The sequence below is a fragment of the Tyto alba genome, unplaced genomic scaffold (genome assembly GCF_018691265.1).
Source record: "Tyto alba isolate M040663 unplaced genomic scaffold, T.alba_DEE_v4.0 Super-Scaffold_13, whole genome shotgun sequence".
Taxonomy (NCBI): Eukaryota; Metazoa; Chordata; class Aves; order Strigiformes; family Tytonidae; genus Tyto; species Tyto alba.
In genome coordinates this window covers 43020634-43044125 of record NW_024881275.1, presented here as the reverse complement: position 1 = coordinate 43044125, position 23492 = coordinate 43020634, and the positions used below count along the sequence as shown (strand labels likewise).

At 38.5% G+C, this 23492-nt stretch overlaps 1 protein-coding gene across 1 annotated transcript in view; it reads left to right on the top strand.

Moving 5' to 3' along the window:
* The window catches only part of MEGF10 (multiple EGF like domains 10), a 108545-nt gene that overhangs the window by 23885 nt on the left and 61168 nt on the right, over window positions 1–23492 (top strand). Inside the window, exons 2-5 of the mRNA XM_033005607.2 lie at window positions 2007–2138; window positions 4737–4838; window positions 6228–6328; window positions 15376–15468. Coding sequence (XP_032861498.1) covers window positions 2023–2138; window positions 4737–4838; window positions 6228–6328; window positions 15376–15468 — 412 coding nt within the window. The 5' untranslated portion in view covers window positions 2007–2022. The remainder of the gene's footprint in view (window positions 1–2006; window positions 2139–4736; window positions 4839–6227; window positions 6329–15375; window positions 15469–23492) is intronic.

The window sequence follows — 23492 nt, the reverse complement described above, 5'->3', positions numbered from 1 at the left end:
CTGATTTTCTGTTTTGATTTTCCTTAATAATTAAGCAAAAGATCTGGAATGCAATCAAGATTTACACTAGGGGGTTCATGCAAATGATTTTATTTTTTATTTTAAATTTTGTTAAATGTATCCAAAAGGAAAGTTACTGAAGTTGAGAATAAAAGAAACAAATGAAATACAGTTTAGAGTCTGCATAATCAAAGTGACTATTTTCAGTGAGGGAAATCACCACTTTGTTGAAGTTATTAACTGAAAATACATCTGCTTTTACTGCTTTTTACACAACTGCACATTGACTACTGTGCTACGCAGTGTGCATGAAGAGAAACAGCTACAGACCATGAAATGTCTTTCAGCAGACCTGATTTTTCAAGAGGGATTTAGCAAAACGGGATCATCTCTCAGATATCTTAATTATTATAGTTTCTTTTTGTGACATTTTTTATGGTGACTTCTGAAGAAGGTGTTGTAAACTAAGACTATTTAATCTTTTATTGTTTTTCATGGCCCAATGGACTTTTTTCTCTTGAAATATAATTTTTGCCATGGTTTGCTTTATTCTGTCCCATAATACTTAAAGAAGAAATTTCTATTTCTGATTAATTTACTTTGTCAAAAATATTTTTATTTCAAAACAATCATATTTCTTATAAATTATTCTATTATACTACAGATTAGACTCAGTGATCTTTTTTTTTTTTTTTTTTGTGACCTCTGTACCCACATAGTGTTAAAATTTGTGTGAAAATGAGGATCTAGGGTCAAATGCTCACTGAAAGGGAAGTATAGTAGCTTAAATCATTACAAATTGCCTATTACCAGCATTCATTCTGGCATTTGTGGATTAATAACAGGTTGGATTAGAAGTGTTTCAGTATGCAAATTAAAATCATTTGCTTGAAAACAAAGACCTAGTCAAAGTGTTAGGATAGTCTTCTGTTTTTTTATGTTATTACAATAACTTTTTTATGAACAGAATGTTTATTCTATTTGGGGATTGTATGGCTGGCAGACAAGCGGGTATTTTTGCAAACTGTATCGGGAATTCAACTTTAAAGAGCAGTAGCAATGCAGGATAACATGTGAGACTGCCTGCTCACAATGTAAAGTCAGGTCATTCAAACCCTTCCTCCAGTTAATTAATTTGTTTGCATGAGAATTATAGATTAGTAAAAGCATATATATAATTTCATTTATATATTTGCATTAAAAAATAAACACCACCACACCCGAGTCCTGCAGAACATACTGATTTTTGTTCCTCTGACTTGCACCTCTCCAGGTGGTCCTGTTGTCTGGGCCCTGCAGGAAGGCAGTTTGTGGAGATGCACAGGTGGAGGTAGCGCCCAGGTGTCAAGGTGCAGCCTTTCCCAAGCAAATTTTGAGCATCTCCCCACGTGGAGGCCCGGGCCTCGGGTGCTCAGGCATCCTTAGGGGGGCCCACATAGTGAAGTCAGTGTGTAATTTTGGGGAAGAGCTTTTTACAAAAGACGCTGCTCGAGATGAGGCAGCATCTGTGGTTTTTAAGAGGTCAGCGTAGGCTGCAGGTTTTAGGGGTGCTGCTGGAAGTGAATGGAATAGCACAAACCCCTCCTGTGAGTAAGTGATGTGCAGGATTTCTCATAGTGTGTCATCAGCTGAACCTTTCTACTTTTGCGGTCTTGAGCAAATACCAGCCTTTATTTTAAATTGCATCTCTGTCATTTGGTATGGACAAACTGTCACTAAACAGACTGAGCCTGGCTGCCTGCAGTTTGATGGGACAGTGGGAACTCTAAAATGTAGTTTATTCGCAGGCTGACTGTGCTACCACTTACGTGTAACTACTCTATTTGGGTTCTTCCAAAACGAGCATGATATTGCTGCTGCTAGTCAAGCAGTGTGTGTTTCTTGAAGTACCTGTAGCTTTATGTCATATGTATTGGTTATATATGGGTCAATAGTTTTATCGCCTTTATTATTTGTAACATATTATTAATGTATTTTTTCTTACAAAAAGTATTTTTTTCTTACAGCCACCTTTTGGGAAAGATGGTTCTTCATTTGAACTCCTTTTTTGGCTTTTCTGTCATATTCCTGTACCATTGGATGGGGACAACTTTATCTTTGAATCTGGAAGATCCCAATGTGTGTAGCCATTGGGAAAGGTAATATTTTCTTCTGGAAAATGTATGACATGAATTCAGGATGTAATACTTTTATTTAATTGGCACATTTGAAATGATTTAAAGCTTTTGGTTCAGTAATGAACTGGGAAAAAAAAATCGTATTACTGCATGGGCAAGGTAAGTTCATGGATAAGTAAAAGACTATTTCACACTGGGCTGAAATGCAACCACATTTGTGGTAGGAGGTAGGATGAAAAAAACACTACAGTGTCACCAGCAATGTTACACAACCATCTGGTACAAGAAGTCAATAAAAATAGCTTTTTTCAATTGAAGTGAAAAGAAGCTTTTACATATTCAAAATATAATTAACCACATTGGAGTTTGGAGAAATTTGATTATGCTGATTCTTTCTTATTCAACATTCACAGAATCTGAATTAAGATCTGTTGTTTCAGTTTTTTGATGATGGTCAGAAATGTATAACATACAGAAAAAAACTATTCTGTTTAGTTGGTCTGTTTGTTCACCCAGTTTCACGTTAATTGCAAGGAAGTGCCACAGTGGGTAGGAGAGGTTGAGCCACAAGCATTTGTTGTACTTCTTTTCTTGTGTAAAGGTTATACTAGTGAAACCAAGCCTTGTGGTCTCATTATTATTATTATGCCTGTGGTTGATCAGCTAGTCTCTGAGGCAGACTAACTGTTCACTTGAGGACATCAATATTTCCTTCACTTAAGATAAACTGTGTTTTATGTTTAATCATTGGAAGTGCTGTACATTCATTTGTTATTGTTATGGCTGAATCTTTACAAAGAAAACTGAAACTTGTATTTACTTTTTTATAAAATCTCTCTGTAACAACAAAAAAAAAATAGAGAAAATCACTTAAGGACTTTACCCAGGAATTTATCTGAGCTTCATGGGAAGCATTTTGAGTCTCTGCCCCTGCTGTTGTGTGTTGTGTACATTTTGGCTTACACAACAATGTGTATATGGAGTAGTTACCGTACTAAATACCTGTTTACAGTATTCAGGCACGTGTCTATGATGTTATTGGATACTGGTCTATATTGTGTGATCTTTGTTTACCATTTTTTTAAATAAAAGTGGTTTTGAGGGAAGCTACAACATAATGAAAGAAAAATGGGAAAAAACCCTACATATAACTGTTCACATTTCATAATGTATTTTAAAGCAAACTAATCAAAGTATGCAGAAAGAAGAGTATTTCTAGCAAGCATGCCTGTTTTGTTGCATGAACTTTTTTCCTTCTTCTGCTGAGTCTCAGAAATGGGGAGGAACTCCAAAGTAAACTTACTGGAATACTCATGCTGTTGCTCAGAGCAGGCGACAAAGATACATGAGTATGAAAGAATGAAACCGCAGGTACAAGCTCTTTACTGCTGCTGTCGCTGTCAGTGCTATACGCTTTAAATAAATCTACCCCAGCCAGTAATAAAACGATCTTTACGAATGAACTATGATGACAGCAAGAAGGGGTAGAGCGTGCCCTGCCTTGAACAAAGGGCGCGGAACCTCAGATGAGCGCCAGCACCCCACCAGTGTTCTGTCAGACTAGGTCAGACGTCTGGGTGAATTAGGGTGGCTTGCCTTCATATGGACATAGGAAAAACCAGCAGTAGGTTCTGGGCAGTTAAGAGGAAGTGGGTCTGGATGTGTTTTCCCTCAGTATAGATGATGACTATAGGAAGAGGAGATTGTGGCTGTTACCCTGCAGTGGGTACTAGGAAGTCAAAGAGGGCATGAGTGAAAGTGAGTGAAAGCTGGGTGAGGTACATACTTAGTAAGTGTTTTGGCTGGTCCTGGGAATTAGTCCCACTGCAGGAACTTGCCATGCATTCCCGTATTTTCTAAGCCCCTTGCACAATCAAGGGCTGACTGCCAGCACAAACAGCCTGCTGAAGACTTTTCTAGGATGATTCAATGTTTTTCCCTTTTGCAACAGGGCTCTGTTCCTCTTGCCCCACTGACAGCTCTGGAGGCTGTGAACTTCAGAGCATAGATTTATTTCTAGGACACCACACTTACAATTTGACAGAAAATAATAGGAGTTCAGTATCGTATTAAAAAAAAAAAAGTTATTTGTAAAAATTAGCTGGTAAACAAAATAAGATAGGGACTTTAATATGTTATAATTTCTGATTGCTGAATAGGCTGTTTGATGGCATAATTATTATTGCTTAGGTGTATTTCTGTGCTAACACCCACTTAGTATCTAAATTCACTGGCAGACCTTTCCACTACCCAAGATGTTTTGTTGTGGATACAGCTACAGTTTTAAAAGAAATTGCTCAGAAGATCCAGTGAGATTTTTCTGTTTTGTACGGTAACAGGAGAAACCTCATTTTCTGGTTCTTAACTAGTTTTCCAGCTATCCAGTGATGTTAGTAAAAGTTTATTGCCACATGAGAAGACATACTGCACACTACTTCAATTTGCTGCTCATGTGAGACACAGGTGTTTTGTTTTGTTTTTTTCCTGTAAGGTTTTGTTGCACATAAGTATTTTGTTATATTTATTTTTTTTCTGTACTAGGACTTTGTAAAAGACTTACTTAAATTAGACTGTACTTGCTCAATAATCTGTCTGCTTTCTCTCTCTCTCTCTCCCCAGTTACTCAGTTACAGTGCAAGAGTCATACCCTCATCCTTTTGATCAAATTTACTACACCAGTTGCACTGATATCCTGAACTGGTTTAAGTGCACACGACACAGGTAATGTATAATTGTTAATAATGACAAACTGCTGGTATTGTAGATATTTGTAAAGATTTTGTGTCTGTCAAAATCAAGTGTGAAAGGCAGGATATTTTAGTGATAGTGACTAGTCTGTCTAACTTCTATAGTCTGTATCAACTGGAAAATGTCACATATGTATTATTAGCAGGTCGGGGTGTATATCATTCCACAGAGTGATAAGAGAAAATGAACAGGTTGGGAAAAAGCGTGCAATGCACAAAATTAAATTCCCCAGACCTTGTGAGGTGTATTTGTTCAGAAATGTCATGAGAGACCCCTTGCTGCTTGCAATCTTGTGTTCTGGGGAAAGCGTATGCTACTTGAAAGGAAAATAAAAAAGATTTATTAGAGGAAACTCCTTGTGCTTGTAGAAAATATTCAAGGGGTGAATGATTAAAAACTGGTGACAGTGGTAAAAAGCACTTTCGTCAGACGAATATGCCCATAAGTATGAACATCAGCAATGGGAAAGGATCCCTGGGGCACAGCAGCTGGATGAGACAGGTCAGCACAGATAGTATGTAAAGCAGATACTGAGTTCAAAGAGAGATTACGCTTTGTTTACTTGTGGCACCAGTTATGTATGAGACGTTCTTTACTGGGAGTTCAGACTGTCTCAGGTGTTGTGGGGATGTGTTTACTGCTTGGTGCAGTATATGGTCAGCAGCCTGGAGAGCTGGGGTGTGAGACTTACAGATGCGGTGAGGAGCGGAGAGGAGGGAATGGTGGGAGAGCCCACTTCTGATAAATACTACTCGCTTGGATCAGGAGGAAACTGTATTTTCTGCAGTTCTTGACGGGTTTATGTGCTGATTTCTCTGTGTGCTGCTCACCAGTGCCCTGCAGGGCTGTGACTGGCAAAATGCAGCCGCCCACTTGTTGAGCAGTGTGCAGTGATGCCTGCTGCCCAGGAGGTCTGAGCTCTCCTGTCTCTTGCCTTAACCTGAACTTCTCTTATCAACAAGATCTCTGCCCCTAGAAAACTGACTTACCCTTGGGAGGATGATCACCAGAATTCTTTCCCTTGGAAACTGATAACTGTAATGATCCAGCAATCTGATTTTTATTGTCAGTCTTTAGCCTGGATAGGAGATGCTAATGGCAAAAGGCAGTGATGCTCTGGTTTGCATATTAGTTAAGCAGGCAAAATCCTTAACTTTTTTCCCTGCTGTCTGGCCACCCATGGTCATAAGGCTTGTTGAGGAACCACTAGGACTGTTGAACTCAGCAACAGATAAATCAAGGTCTCTGAGCTTTTTTTCTCTCTTACTGATGCCTGTATGTTTTTTTAAATGTGTAAGAATACATATTGTTTTGTTTCTGAACCGTGAATTGTACGTAACAACCATTCATTCTTTTCTTTAGGATCAGTTACCGTACTGCCTACAGACATGGTGAAAAAACAATGTACAGGCGTAAATCCCAGTGCTGCCCTGGATTTTATGAAAGCAGGGAAATGTGTGTCCGTAAGTTTAGCTTTTTGGTTTGAAATTCCACATTTATCACAATGCTGGTTTCACTCCCCTTTGATGGGTAGCTTGTGGAAGCTGAGTTATAGGGGCTCAGTTATTCATCAGTGTTGCACGTGCATCTCTTGTTGAAGTCACTTGGTGCTGTGCATATGCAAATAACAGAATAATTGGATCTCAGATGTTTAAGTAACCAGCCTGGATGTGATTCTAACTAATGATCACATGGAAAATGCACAGCACAAGTGTCAGTGCATTTTCCAACCTAGTAAATAAATATGAGCTTCAAAACAAGGAGGGAAATACAAGGTTTTTCTCCTTAGCATGAGTCCTGATTGATCCCCTCTGTTACAGATACAGGGATCTGTAACAATTGTTTGAAGGCAAAAGCACTGCCTTTTCGAGTGGCACATGTTGCTGTTTCCACATGGTCTTAAGTCTGTAGAGGGAAGAGCTGTGTCCAGAGCCTGGCGGTGGCCTTGGCTCAGCTCTGTACCTCTCTCTTGTACGACCTTGTGCATACCTAGAAAGGCCTGAATCTTAAAATGTTATTTTTTCAAGAGCATAGTAGAAAGACGGAATGAAAATAGGGGAGGTATTAATCCAGAGCCCTGGAAGTGTATGGTTAGTAGTTTAACATACGGTTGTTCAGTCATGCAGTGGGTTGGGTAGCTCAATTCTCGAGTCGGCACAACTGACAGCAGGGAACTTGTGATAAGTAAGGAATTGTGAAGGATAGTGTATCCTTGGAGATGGGCAAATGTATAGGGCTAAAAATGAAATTAATATTATAATATTTCAAATTGTTTGACCCTGTGAATGCACATGCGCAGCATGGACTGCAACAGTAAGTTTTCCAGAAGTCAGGAAACCAAATCTCTTCATTTTTTCATCTCCTTGAAAAACTAGGCTCATCTTTTGTCTCTAACGGCATTTGTGATGTTGACCTGTGTGTATATTTTTATTAGTTTTAGGAGACAGAAAGGGCATACATTATAGTGGAAGACAACTATATCCATTCCTTGGTTTTGCTTCAGCTTTCCTAATAATGAGATTTAAAAAACCTGCAGAACCTTCATGAACAAGTCAGAGGGACTGAGGTGGTATAATTGAATTTTTTCTGGAAGTGTGGGGCCATGCAAGAGCAAGCTGGTGAGGGGCTGGAGCCTCTGGTCTGCAGGGGCTGCCCTTGGGCTTGCTGCCAAGTTTCTGAACAGGCAACCAGTTGGCAAGCCTTGCCGAGAGAAAAAAGTGAAAAGCCCATCTTACTGGAAAAGCCACAGTGCGTGAACTGTTTTGGCATCTGCTTTGGCTCCTCCCATGTGAAGCTCTGTGTCATGTCCCTGAGTCCAACCCCAACCTGGGTGCTCTGTGCCAGGAGCCCTCTGGCACGCTCCCACTGCCCCGGAGCGGGACCTGGACTGGGACATGTGCGGGAGGCTGGCTCTGTAACAGCACGTTTTCAGCTAAACTCTCTGAGGCACTCTGCTTTACCTGGTGTTTTTTTCTCAGCTGAGAGTTAGAAAAATGGAGATACATTCATTGCTTTATTGTCTGCCTTACGGCTATAATTACAGCGGTGAAGCATAGCCAACAAGGTATGGAGAAGCTTGTCCAGGAAAACATTCTGTGAAGTAATGGGTAACAAGGGATCTGTCATTGTCACTGGATTCTGCAACCCAGTTTAGGAGATGCCAGTTCAGAGGATAAGTCTGGTCTTTACCGATAAACAAGAGTCTGAAAATCAATATCAGTATGTACGTTGAATTTATTTATTCAATATAAATGCAAAATAGTTTCTTCATTTGTGCCTTTCTGCTTTTTGTGAGGTGCATACTAGAAGTGACCAACAGGATTTATTTATATCCTTGGAAGATTATACCCTGTGAATGTCATAACACATCACACTATCCTCATTTATATTTTTGTTTTACAGCACTTCCTGTAATTTGAAAATGCAGCAGTAAGATCTTTGATTTAAAGTGTTTTCTGCACATGAAAAAGCAAGGTCAAAATGATACCTATAAAACCTAAGTTTTTTTAAAAATGGATCTATCTGAGAACAGATTGGCAATTGTTTTAACCTTTTTTGTTTTTAATGTGTATTAGACTTATAAGAACCTATTTCTAACTACATTTGGTTATTATACAGCATATGTGAATGATCATATTTTTTTGATTAGAATGCTTTCTGAAATATATAACAATTTGATCACGTGAGAAGTGTGATGAGTGTCTTATACATAGCTATAGTATATGTAGTAAATTCATTCTATAGTAGCATACTAATACTCAGAACCTAATAAATTCAGATCACATTGGGTGCACTTATTTTTTACTGTTGTACAAAGATACCAAATGCTGATATTCAGAACATAGCTTCTCTGACTTTCAAAGTAATTTTGGAATGCCTCAGATTTCAAATTATGTAAAAATAAAGATCCTTCAATGGAACTAACTTTGCATTTATTTGATTCTGTAATTGTTGACCCTGGAAGGCATCGAGAGACCTTCAGTTCTCGTGACCTTCAACTAGAGCTGAGGATTCAGGGCAAAGGAGGAGCTCAGAAGTTAATAGACAGAAGCAAATACTTCATGCTTTCTGTTGTTTCAACCAGCTTTTTTCGTAGTGAACTTGAACATACCAGAGTAGATGATGCCTGCATGCACTGTGATAATACTAGTCATCTAATTTAAATCGGAAAGCAAGTGTGATGCTGTCAGCTGAGATCAAACAGTAAGAGATAGTGTCATGGGGAGGACTCTTCCCCTGTGTCATCATAGCATAAATATCACTGGCAGAAAGCCAGAACAAAATCTTCTTCTGCAAGAAAATGTCAACCACATTGAAAAACACACATGCACCTTTGCCCTTTTTTAATATGTGAAGATAGAAGAGAATCAAAACCATTTGAAGTGTTGCAGATATCTTCTCTTATGCTGTTGCTGCTCCACAATGTGCACAGCGTTTCCACTAGGGTAGTTTTATTTTCCATGCAGCATGTATTATTTTTAGTGGAGGATGTAGGATGTGGTGCTGTTGATGTTTTGTTGTTTGTTCCTTCATTTGACTTCTCAATTTAGAGAGCTCAATTACAAAATTCTACTAGTAGATGATTTTGGTACGACTCAACACTTCACTGCATACAGTGATAAAATAATAATTAGGAATCTACAGCATGAATACTCACCAGTCACTTTTCCCCCAGAAGCAGTACTTACTAGCAGTAGTGCCACTTCATTGCCTATGGTGAGAAGAGACTTATTTGTTACTCCATAAAGAATTGCAAGAATGTGCCAGCCTCATGTTGCTGAAGTCTGTAAATGTTGTATTCTCAAAGGAAAACAATGACCAACAGCCAGAGAAAGCGCTGGCTGAAAGATAAGTGGGGTTTTTTTGAATCTTTTGGAGTCCAGTCTGAACAGGTGAATTTAAATTCATCTTAAGATACAAGATTTCTGTGGCATTGTGACTCTAACTTCCAGACTTGTTCCTGAAGACTTTCAATAGGTGAAACTTGTGTTGTGTTTTCACTTTTTGATGAAAATTCCTTTTGTGTTTTGTCTTTGGATTCAGTATCTCTCTCTCTCTCTCTCTCTCTCTCTCTCTCTCTCTCTCTCTCTCATTCTCCCCTTCTCTCCCTTTCTCTCCCTCTCTCCCCACCCCCACCCCTCTCTTTCTCTCTCTCTCATATATATATGTGAAATATATGTGTATATATACAAAATACACAAACAGGCCTTTTTAAACACTCGAATGGAAGTTCTTGTTTTGTTTGTTCTTTACATTAAAAAATATCGGTTTTACTGTAAACTGTGCAAACTCTCAATGCAGAATTTTAGCATGCTTTTCTTTTGACTAATGCCATAGGTAAAAAGAAGACAGTCACACTAGAAGTAGGTATCTGTTAAGAGTTTTATGGAAAATACCACACCACTACAGCCATCATAAGTTTTTAAAAAAAGTCTGTTAAGCAACTCAGCTACCTGTATTTCCAATGTTTCTGAGTTTTTGAAATAATGCTGCATTTACATCACTATTGGTAAGAAACAAAGTGTCATCAGGAGTCAGCCTCCATCTGCAACCCTTGGAAGCTTTTCAAGGAACCTCTTGGGGAAGTTTTATATTATGTTAATAAATATTAGACACATTTTTTTTTGTGTAACTTTTGTCCAGCGTAGATATATTCTCTTGCTGATTGAGTTTATTATGGCAAGTGGAGAATTTATTTGAAAAAACACATTTATAATGTAGTGTAAAAGATACTTGAAATTCGTTTTGCACAACTGCTAATAAGGGACCTTATTTAATTAATTTTGAGGAAGTTGAAGATAAACCTTATGGAATATGTAGACAAGGTTTTTTTCTGTTTTTAGTCTAAAAAGGGTGTTTGTGCTTTTAAATTTAATTCACAAAATGTTGTGATCTTTAACAGCTAAAGAAGATTTTTTTTTTTTTTTTTAAATGGATATATCTCTTCAATTTACTCTTTTCAAAGACTAGATGTCCAACTCAGGATGGAGTGGGATTAGCAGAAATGCCTAACACAAAGCACAGTCAGTCATGTAGTACGACTTTTTTTGTTGGAGGTCATTTATTGGGAAAGAAATAATACTGAGCTCTATTTATAATCCAAAAGCAGGCCCAGTTCAGATATTACTCTAGTCTTCCTAATACAAATTCCCTGTGAAGTTGATAGGAATTTTATTTAATAGATTGCCAGTGTGAAATCAGTATGATTGCAGATACCTACTCATTTGATGAATGTGATTAAGTTGTTTAAAAGGTGGAAGTCTAATTGTGGAACCGCAGTTCTCTTGGTCATTTAGTTACATGCATAATTGCAGCCAAAATATTTCAGGCTTTGTTTATGTTAGTTGATTTATGTCTGGCTTTTGAAAATGAAAAAGCAACAGATCCTAAAATGCATGCATAAACTTTCATTAAAGATGAAAAAATCTTTTTTTCAAATTTGATTATTGGAAATTCTTCTGTATCTTCTTTTATCATCAGATAATGCAATGCCCAGCTGTCTAAATGTCATCTATGGTGACTTACAATGAAATAGCTTCATGTCACTTTCTTAATCACAGAGAGCAGATTCATAAAATGCCATTCAGAAATTTCAAGTGTTACAATGTTCCACTCTTCATATATACTCTAGTTCAGAAGTGGAAGTCATATGAGGCACAGGAGTTACTCCACTTTAAGTAGTATAGCAGTGGAGGAGCAATCTGCGTTTGCACCCCAGGGGGTACGCTGGAGCCCATAGCGAGGCATTTGAATTGCAATCTTCTCTTGAGCTGGAGCACCGTCTCCCTCTCTTCATTGGTATCTGTATGAGGCACGTGATCAGTGCTTGAAAGCAGCAACTTGCCCTGAAACTGTGTTATACATTCTATATGTCTGTCTGTCTTAGCATGAGTGGCTTAGTCCCCCTGGTGTGAGCTCCCTTCCCCAGGCTGTGGTGCGAAGGCCTGTCTGCGAGCTCGTGGGCCAAGCGCTTGTGACGTGAGACATCGCCTTCAGCTTGCTGTAGTAATGGTGTCGAAGGCCTGGGTGAGTTACACGTGTCTTTTCACAGTGATTCACTCTGCTGAGCTTCCTCAGAGGGCTGTGCTCGTTCAGCCGGTTGCAGGAGTACCCTCAGCTTAGTTGGGAACCGAGCTCAAGCAGGCTGGTGGATTCGTGTCCGGGGACAGGGCAGCTCCTCCCATGGCGCAGAAGGGGCTGCTGCAGGGAGTTGTGTACACAGCAGCAGATCCTTTACAGATACTTCAAGCTGGCTGATGCTCTGTAATGAGAAAGAGCAAATATACCTTCTGTTTTTTAAGAAAACGAAAGGGTACAATACACTGAAATAGAACTGTAAGTTGGATAAGGCAAGATTTTAGAGAAAGTTTTGAAGGTAACAAGACACAGAAGAAAAGGCGAAATAAGTTGTAAAAAGAAATACATGAGAGTAGGCTCAGATTGCTTTTCATATGATAATTGATTTTTCCCTTACGAAAGAAGAAGATATGACTTATGCAGTTTACTGCTGCCACTGAATTTTTGGTGCTTCTTTACACTGCTCAGTATCAAGACTTCATGTTAAGTTTCTCACCGGCTCTTGCACGTAAGTATTTTGTTATATCATGTCCAACAATTCCATAGAAAAGCAAGAGAAATTAGAATCTCTGTCCCTAATGTCATTCATGTCTTTTCAGCTTGTCCTAGTGCTGTTCTCACCTTACACTTTTTTTGTAGGTCATGTAAAATTTTGGTTTTCTTATCCCCGAGTTCAGTGCAATAACTTTTTTACAGATAAAGTCTCTTAGGGATGTTAACTAGGATTTAGTTGCCCAGAATTGGTTAGCCCATAAGATGAATAGAGAAGAATTTCTTTTCATTACAAAATAGGTTTTTATGTATATCCAGAGTATAGAAAGAATTAATTCTTTGATCATATATATTTTGGGGCATTAATAAACTTGGGGGAAAAAAAATGGAATTATGGGGTATCTGTAATTCTCTTGTATATCTTGAACATTTTTTTTTTTTTCAAACATTCTTGGCTTTAGTTTAGCTTCTTCAAAGTAAAGAATTTCATGTACCCCTTCTTTGAAAAAGAAATTTGTGTATTTGTATTCTATATATATAATTGTAATTGATCTTCATATAATTTATTTGGAAACAGTGATACTTACATTCTACAACTTCCTTCAGTGGTCCTTATCCCATATTTCTTCATCATTAGAGTCAGCAGAGTTTTGGCTGTCAAAACCCCCTGACATTGTTACCTATAGATAACTTCTATAGAGACTTAGTAGTGGTAGACTGTTTGATTTACATTCTACTACTGGAAACAGAAGTGTCACTTTAGTGACTGAAGAGAAGCTACTGTCGATTTATGCTGTTGTGGCTAAGAAAAGAATATAGCTCTAATTTGTGAGATGACTCTGCATTGTAAACACTCTGACCCAAAGTTTCGTCTGTTGCATGTTTGTTATAAGACAACTCTGTTTTATTATTGGAAGTAATTGCTGATTATTTGCACAGTGCTATAGCGTGTGCTGTGATGCAGGGATTGTAGGAAGGATCTGTGTGCTCAGCAAGGTGGGAGGGGCAGTGCAAGGAGATACTCAAAGAGCTGCTTCGGTACCTCTCACTGGGTCCAGTTTCTTTAAACATTTTGATTTTTGCATTTTTTCCATCTGTTTCACAGCGTATGTGATGGAGTGTTGCTTTATTGTATTTAGCCTTAGTACTCAGGAATTTGGGTTAAGTGTGTTGGTATTCACTGTGTAATCCATACATTTGCAGGTGCAGAGGCTGTTGTCCGATGATTTACTGGTTAGATTTTTCACACATTTGGTTTAGGGAGAGCTTCAGTGCCCAAGGCAGCACTGACTAGAGAAGAATCCTCAAAGATACAAGTAATTAATGTCTAGTTATAAAACTAATGGAAAACTGTGATGTATTATTTAAGGTCATTCTTTTAATAATAAATAAATAGAGAACAACTAAATAGATTTGTATCAATATCTTGTATCATCTAACATTTAAAAATTCATATTCTCCCTGTTGATTTCTAATGAAGATAATGTTAATGCACATTTGAAAAGTAACTTATTAGAAATAAAAATTGAAGGTGAAAATTAAAGGCTGTAAAAATAAGCCATTAATAGCTGGGATCCCAGATAGCCAAATCTGTTAATAATATATATGATTGATCTCTATGTGGCTTTCGTTTTTTCTTAGCCACACAAAATATAAAGATGACCAACATGCTTCATCATATTTAATTAGGAAAAACCCAGTACATTTGTCAGGTATTTTTCCAAATTACCACAGAGCATTTTCAATCCATTCAGAACTGAAATGATTTACATGTAGTACCATTAGACTTCTTGTAAACACCAATTTTGTATTATTTCCCATCGTTCACCTTGTAGTCACTGGTATACTGGTCAGATTCCTGTAATTTCTATGAAAGTGTTGCTACAAATAAGATTCTCATCCTGTGGACATTTTTTAAGTTTTATTGTTGTTCAAAATAGAAGGAAAGTATATGTTGTGTATATATTTATTGTGTATATATAAAGTGTATGTATTTTGGACAGTTAAGCATATTTTGTGATGAATATGATGCCAGCAAACTGTGGCTGGTTGCAGATTCTTCCTCTGCAATGTATTGTATTCTGAGTCAGTTACATCGATGTGCTGGGTGTGGAAGGTATTTCAAGTTTTTCTTAAAGGTTTCAAATAAAAGCTGTATTTCAAAATAAGCCTTAACTGTAGAACCATATACTTGCAGATCTCATATATATATATATGTGTGTGTATATTTATATATATAAAAAGAAAAGTTTCAAGCAGCCCTTCTTAGCACTTAGAGCTAAGGTTGCAGTGATTCATAGGGTTTATATCTTGTGCTTTGCCTTAATCATGGTCACTATTCTGTTGTGCTTCATTTGAACTGTGTAACCATTCAGAAAAATCAATATTAAAACACTGATGTGTTGCAAATCATGTTTTCTCCATTCTGCTGCAAGAGAACCCCTATTTTTATGTGTGCAGAAGTTCCCCTCTTGTTCTGGGTGTAAGAGTTTGCTTCAGAGAATCACAGGATGGTTGAGGTTGGAAGGGACCTGTGGAAGTCATAATCTCCAGCTTCCCTGCTCAGCCAGGGCCAACCAGACCCTCTTGCCCAAGACCATGTTCAGATGGGTTTCCAACCTATATCAAATTATGACTCTTTTTTTCATTAAATGTGGACAATTTTCTCTTTGCTAATTGCAGAAGTATTTGAGTAGCACCAACATGGTTTTAGTTGGAGCCTTCAAGTTCAGGAGAAATAGAAGTGAGTGAAGTAAGAAAACTGATTTTAAAGAGATGCCATCAAACATTAATACACTAACGTTTCTTTTGCTTTTAAAAAGTGTTTGAGACATGAAACATCTGGATTAGGAATAAATTTAGAATATTTTTCCTAGTGCTAGGAGTTCTTCTTGAATTCTTTTTTTTTATTATTATTATTTTTTATTTCCTTCTCTGACAGCTCATTGTGCTGATAAATGTGTCCATGGTCGTTGTATTGCTCCAAACACCTGCCAGTGTGAGCCTGGCTGGGGAGGACCCAACTGCTCCAGTGGTGAGTTTCCACCTGCTTCTGCCCATCTCGTGCTCTTTCCACAGCCTTGCCATCTTTTTGGGGGGCAGATTATCATCCATCCTGTGCTTGACCTCCTGCTTTCTGGTCGGGGGGTTGCTCTGAGTTACCAGGTTACTCTCTGTGACCTGATTTTTCTTCATTTACTTGAAAACAATGTTACCAGATAGCAGCACTAAATGTCATAAGCTATGTTGTGCTCAGAAACGTGCAGGCAATACAGAACTTTGTATCTGGGGTAAAGGAGATAAAATTGTATTTTAACTATAAGAAAATCTCTAATGTTTATTTTCCTAATGCATAAAGAACAATGGTGTCTGGTAATGTTTAAAAGCTATGAGCAAAGCCTTTCTCACAACCTACCCTCCTTTTTCACCCCGCCACTAACTTATCCTTTTTTCCCCTCACTGTGTTCCCCTCTCTCATTATTCGTTGCTCCCTGCCTGCTTAGCCTCTTTCCGATTTACTCTCACTTGCTAGTCACGTTTCCCCAACTTTCTTCACCTTCCCCTTTGCCATGAGAGTGTGTGCAGGAGACGAGGGGAGTGAGAGAGGAGTGCTGGGGACATGAGTGGCAGGAGACGGGGCCAGGTTGGCACCTCTCCTGCTTGGCCTGTGGGCTCAGTCACGTGCAGCCCAGCAAGCAGGTGGTCACACTTAAAGAAATTATGAAGATCTGGGCCATCACACGCTCGATGCAAGAACCTAGCAAAATGTCAAAAACACAAGGTGAAGTAGTAAAATAATACCAGTTCATGACCTTTTTAGTCACTGCTATTTTCTAGACTCTGAGTGTAAAACCAGGCACTGCAGGGTGCAATAAAGCAGTAAGGTCTGGACAGAGGGGCAGACACCCCTCTCAGTGGCAGGGCGGATGTGTTTGTGCACTATCCCTTCCTCTGACAAAGGCAGACTTTCGTGCAGACCATGTGTTGTTATTTTTTTCTTCCCTTTGCCTGAAATAGAGTTTCTCAGAGTATTGCTTGATTTTTAAAAATCATAATAATTTGTTACTTATTCCTTCTTTCTGTTCCCCTTTGTAAAGTCTTTGGAAATGTAATGTTTAGGTTAACATTACAACCATATACTTCGTTGCAATCAAGTTCAAAGTGGATCACTGATAGTGACTGTCCACTAGGAACATATTTTAGTCAATAATAAAATAAAATATGTTTATAATTTGAATTTCATAGACCATATAAAATTCTAATTCATAAACCAGTGCTTGATGTCTTGCAAAGATATTATGCTGCTAGTGTACTTAGTATGGGTTACCTATAAAAAAAATAACTGTAAAAAAACCTAGATTATTAGAAGGATGAAAATAATATGGCTGTATTTTCACCCTCATTTTTTTCTGCTTAACAAAACCAGGGAAATGTTATTTTTTTTGCAAACAAGGTGCTATAGTGACTCTTCATCTGGAACTCATACGTTGTCCTGGCAGCATATTTTATGAAATTTGAGAGAGAGGGAGTGAATAAAAATAATTAATAATAAAGTACATGAGGCAGAACCTAACCATTTAAAAATTACTACATTTATTGTATAGTCTTCATATATACTTACATGTAGTTCTTTTCATAAGCAGCTCTAAAGAAACACCGAGTTTTGCGTAAGGCATAAAACTGAGTTACTTTAATACTAATTTAATACAACGTTGTTTTAATACTGATCTTAACCTAACATGCTGAATTGTCAGAAGAAATCTCCAAAAAATGTTATCTTTCTTTCTGAAAGCCTTATATAGTGAGCTCTTCCATAACTAATCAAACAGGCAGAAGAAATGTGTATCACTAGACAACGTAGAATGGGTAGATACTGTTATTTATTGAGATTTCCAAGTTTGAAACTCACTGAAAGGGCACTTCAGATGAGACAGGAACCTCTAAATCTGTCTTTGGAAATAATCCTTCCTCTCACAGGATTTTCTGGAGTCCATTTCCCTTACCTCTCTGGTATAATTCATTCTGAATACATGTGCAGCTCTTTTCCTCTGCTTCTTCATCAGTTGGTTGCCTTTCATTGCTTGTCACAGCAGCCTCAATAACAAAAATACTTTCTGGTGTGCATACACAACAGGCCAAAGCTGAAAGAGCCTTTGTTCAGGTACCTTTGAACAGTGTGATCTTGGGAGAGGTTGGTGGTCCTCTAAAGGCTTCTGCACGATGTTAGAGCTAATGAACTGCCGAAATTTGTTTCAGACCGCTAGTGTAGTCCTATGAGAAGGGGAGTAGACTGGGAAAGAGGGTATTTTTGTGTGTGTGCTACAGGGACATTTGTTTTGGAATGTATGCCATAACATGTGGACAAACTGAAGAAAGTTGTTGCTTTCACCACATTGTCCTTCTGAGTCTGAGTGCTGCTGTTTGTTGCTAGCCATGTGTGATTTCCTTATCTGTGTGCCTGAGAGCTACAGTGCAGATCAAATTGAATTGAAGAGCAGTGGGAAGTGTTGGAAAGACAGTAAGTGATAGGCTTTTGGTTCTCTGGCACTGAGACTTTTATTGTTGCTTGCCCTATGTAGGAGATTTTCATACTTTGCCTTTACCTGTAATTTCTGCATGACTCTCAACTTGATTAGTTTTAGTAGCAGAAAAGTACAATGAGGTAAAATAAACAGATTTTTAAAAAATAATAAACTTGTTTATATAGCAAGTTATTAGTTCAAGAAAAATGCAAATTGCCATACTGTAATAATGTCTGTCATACAAACATGTTAACTATATAACTATTTAACTAAATAATGGAGAAGGAACAATGGTTACAAGATATGCCTGTACTTTTGTAAGGCGGACACTCAGGGATTTAATAGTTACTAATCTCTAAATAAAATACTGTTACTGAAGGGGAGAGATTATTCTCAAAGTGTGAGATATTAGGCAAACTTCCAGATTTAGTAATCTCTTCATTTTCATGGACACATACATGTTGGAAGCAACTGTTCTACCTAAGCACTAAACTTTTTGTAAAACTGCATAACTAAAGCTTTTCTTCCAAAGTACTATCCTTTCTCTATTAGTATTGATTATTCTCCTTACAAAGGAATTTCATCTGGAAGTATCTGAGAACAGAGTTAGTCCTATCTTCCCATCTGCCAACCCGCAGCTTGATTTTATCTGTTGTTTCTCAGTTGTATTTAACCAGTGTGTTTAAAATAAATTTTTAAACCACAGCTTCTATGTAGCAGTGGCTTTCTGGGTGATAATTGCAGACAAGTGCTTCCTAAACACTGTAATGTTCTGTTGTGGTTTCAGCTCAAAGGGCAACTGAGCACCACACAGCCGCTCACTCATCCCTTCCTCCCCCAGCAGTGAGAAGGGAAAATTAAGTCAGACTTGGGGTTCGAGGTAGGACTGGGAGGGGCAAACCACCCATTATGGTCACGGGCAAAAGGCAGACTCATTAGGGGAATTAAAAAAGAACATAGATTTATTACAGCACTAACAACACTTAACAGAGTTGGACAGTGAGGAGCATTGCCACATCTTGAGAACACTTTCCCCCCACCCCTCCCTTCTTCCTGGGCTCAGCTCTGCTCCCAATATCTCTACCTCCTCCCCATAGTGGCGCAGAGGCAGGGAATGGGGTGTGCAATCAGTGCTGCCACTTCTTCCATCTTTGGTGGGGGGAGCTTCTGGAACTTCCTTCTGTTCCAGCGTGGTCCCCCTCTCACAGGAGGCAGTCCTCCACAAACTTCCTCTGATGTGAGTCCCTGCAGCATTTCCCTCGCTGCTCTGGTGTGGGACACGAACTTTCTCCAACTGGAGTCCCTCCCATGGCTGCAGCCCTTCTCAAGCTGCTCCGGCGTGGGACACCCCCGCATGCTGCAATCCTCACAGTGATGGACTACAACAGCAGGAGCTACTTTTTCCCACAAGATCCCAGCCTCCTTTGGACACGGTCACCTTGATCATCCTTGAGAGGCCCCTCACAGGCCATAAATCAGTATCTGCTCCACTGTAGATCTTCATGAGTGGCAGGAGTGGGGCTGCCCTGCTGTCTCACCACAGGATCCAGGGGGTCTCTGGTCCAGCACACCTCCCCCCTCCTTTTTTCCTCTGTTCCTCCACTGACCTTGGTGTTCACACAGCTGCTGCAACTCCTTCTCACAAGTCCGACTGCTCGTCACCACGTCCCTTCTTAAATACATTATCGCAGAGGCGCAGCTGATGGGCTCAGCCTTGGTGCAGAGGTGGAGCTGACTCAGAGCTGGGGGAGCTTTGAGAAGCTTCTCACAAGAGGCCACCCCTGTAGCCCGCTCCCCTGCTATCAAAAAACCCCCACAACTCACTCAAACCCAGGACATGTTCTCTCCAAAAATTGGGATTGCATGGATTAAATTTTTGCACTGTGAAGTAAAAGCTGAATCAGCAAGCTTCCTCCCCTAATTTTGCATAACACTGTGTGCTCTAGCCTAATAACCTTTCTAGGGACCCAACTTTTTTAGGACATTCCCACCTCCTTTTGTAGCAACCAATACCTCATTTTTGTGAGGAGTCTTATCCAATTCCTGATATCCTTGGTCAGTGGCTGCTTTCATTTTAGGGAGAAGAAAGATAAAGACTTGACTACACTACTGAGGCTGCCCTCTTTCGGTGCTTAATTCTAGCCCAACCTGTAACTATCCTCTCCATCACATCCTCTGCCTTTCTCTACCTTACATCCCACCTGACAGGAAAATAGGACTGGATGTATTCTGTGAGTAAAACCTGAGTGGTGGTCTTGAAATTTGGGTAATTAAATTATATCTCCTTGGAGAACATTTCCCATGTGAGATGTATTTTTTCTTCAGGCCTTTTCTTTTTAGTTAAGGGAAATATACTGTATTAAGCAGTGTTTGCTTGCAGTGAATTTCAGTGCGAGGTGATGAAGGAGATGATGATAACGTACATACATCTAAAAAGAAATACTGCTTGGATTGAGAGGTCACTCATTCGCAGAATACTTCCATTCTAGCGGGAGAGGTGACAGTCATGCGAAACAAGTTATTCTAATAAAGATTTATTGACCGAACACAGCAGTCAGGTCAATGAAAAATGAGTGGACAGAAGATATGTTGAACCTATCCCTTGGTGCAAGTGAATCAGCACAACCAGCGTGCTGTCAGCACCCCTTTGAAGAAGTGTTTGTGAACTTCAGGAGTACAAGTTGATTGGTTCTGGGGTGGGTACAAGGACAAAATCTAGAAAAAATGACACAGTGATAAGGGTAGGTATATTTGTAGAATGAAAATGTAAACAAATAGATTTTCTTGAAAAACAAACCAACAAACACAATGTTTCAGACTGGACTGTTTGTGTAAGATTTTTAACTTGCATGTGTTAGATTGGATTGTTATATGTTATAAGAGTATTTTTGACTAGAGGTTGTGTATAAAGCAGTCTTCTGTAAGTTGCTACAGAATGGAATGGTAGTTGCCTGTCTAGATGTATAGAGATGATCAAACCATGTTTTAAACTTGTAGATTGTGTTTTCTGTTTTCTGCTCACACTCGTGCAACAATATTTGCTGCAATACATAATATATGGACCTGATTGTCAGTTTTGAATGCATGTGCAAGAGAGATATGCATGCAGCCTAACATGGAGCCCCGCTAAGCAATCAGGACATTCACTTTGCTTTTCTTCTCATGCCTGGTAGTCTACAAATAATTCCTTCAAAATCAATAGGACACTTTCTCAATAAGCTGGAGCAGAGGCAAAAGGCCAAAATCAGTATTACCCTGACTTGTCTGCAAAGGTTATAGCCTTTGTGACCCCTCAGCTGGCCTGATTAGTTAAGCAAAAAAGGAATGACAATGGTTTTGGTTTATGACAAGTGTGTTAGGATTGTTTATGGAAATGTGAGTAGGCATTTTCTATTTTTATTGTATATAAGTAATCTGAGATATGTTTGAATCACTGGATTTTAATCTGTAATTTGATTCTGTTGGTGATTAATAGAGTTTCATTGGGACTATAGTCTGAGGGCACTGGGGTAGAACAAGTGGCACTAAGGTGTAATTTGGATCCAGGGTTTTATAATGCAAGAGAAGAGAACTGGCTTTTTCCTTAATATATGAAGCTGGGCACTTAAAGCTGGCATCTCAGAGAAAAGTCTTCTTACCTTTAAAGGCACTTGTTAAGGAAACTTTTAAGGTATAATAGCTCTACTACTGTCAGATTTCTTTTACTGTCATGGGTGTTTGTAAAGTCTGCAAATTCCACTAAAATCTTACTGTTTTTTTTCGTGGGGCTTGGCAGATGCAGAATATGGCAGAAACTAGATCCCTTGGCATAGCTTGTGTGAGACACTCACGTGAGTTACAAGCTCTGCCAGTTTCTCAGAGGAGTTTATAATTTCCATTAACTCTGCAGAGGTGGATGTGTGACTTTTTCACAGGCATAGTTGCACCCCAAATGAAACAACCCCGCTCTGTGCCTGAGAGCGTCTTATACACTCTGGTGGCATGGCTTGTGAATCTTCAGATGAGCTTCTTTGACCAATGCATTGCTTTCCTTTTTGTTTGTCAAAAGCATTTTGACTAACAGAGCTTCCAAGATACACTTAGAGAGCTAGCTCATCCTCAAGTTTTCCAGCCATTCAACAGGCTGTAGAAATAGGTTCTGGTTTTAACCATGTGCTTGCACCAGAAGGGCTTGATTCCTAGAATTGAGAAACTGCTAAACACACAAGTGAAACTGCAGTGTATCCTGACAGAGAGCTATTTGCTTTTATGAAAAATGTATAGAAGCAACTCATTCAAGTAATGCAGAACTTCTCCCCACCCCAGCTCCAAAACAACTACATGAGCAATTGTGTCCTGTTAGCAAAAATGATAGCAGGTCATAAACAGTCTTAAATTTAACCTTCTCTTACTACATGTGTTTTCCCCATAGTCTTCACTACCCTTAATTCTTCTGTAATTATTACTTCCGCAGTTCCCCTAACTGACTTCTCCTCAGTTTTGCCAGCAAGTTAGATCAGGTGCAGATAGGGAAATCAGGTATTAATGGAAGTTGCCATCAACCTTCATTGCTGACAGAGTCACTGCAGTGTCGCTGTGTAGGTGGTATCAAAAATCTCAGAGCTACATTAGCAGCTGTGCCTTTCTAGAGTTCACTACAACAGTGTATTTGAGATTATGTTATTGCTATGTTTAATATAATTTCTATCCTATAAAGCATTTTGGTTTTGAAGTTCTAGGGAAATTAATAGATTTTATGGACATGCTTCAGCATTTTACTGAATTATAGTTGCAACCTTTAAGCAAAGGCAGAAACAAAAATATATTTTCTACAAAACTGTTATTAAATTTACTTATGTTGAGATTTACTGAAGGAAGGTATTGCAATAAATGGTGATAGTTTTACTGATTTGTAAACATTTTCTGGATCAGAGATACTTTTCATTTCTGCTTTTCACCATTTCATAAACACAGTATAGTTGTGGTGTTTACTTAAATTGATTCTTTGAATAATATCTGTGTAGGTTTGTTGTTTTGGTTTGTTTTTTTTTTTAGCAACAATGCAGAAATATTTTTAGTATTGATTTAATTTCAATCTGCCTTATATATTGGTGGACTTATGTATTATCAGTGGCTCACTTGGCAGATTTTCAAGGATGTGAAGGATAACATTTGTTGCTAATTTAAAAATTAAGATGACCTTCAAATCGTTGCAAAAAAAAGTAAAAAGGTTACTTTATGGTCCTACAGGGGTATCTCTGAAAAATCAGGATCGTGTACAGTAGTCCATTTTATACAGTACAGTCAGATTCTTACGATTTTGTAACTTCTCCTATAATAGTGATTATTTTTAATGGATTTTATCTCAGTAGCAAGGTAAAATGAACACCAAGAGCCATCTGTTTGTGTTTTCCTTAGCGATTATCAAACCTTGTGTTCTGATGTCCAAAGCACTTTAAAGAGTATTCTGAAATTTGTGGCATGTGAAAGGCATATAGTTCCAGTCTTTTATAGGATCTGAAAAACACATTTTCATTGTTCTTCCACTTCATGGATC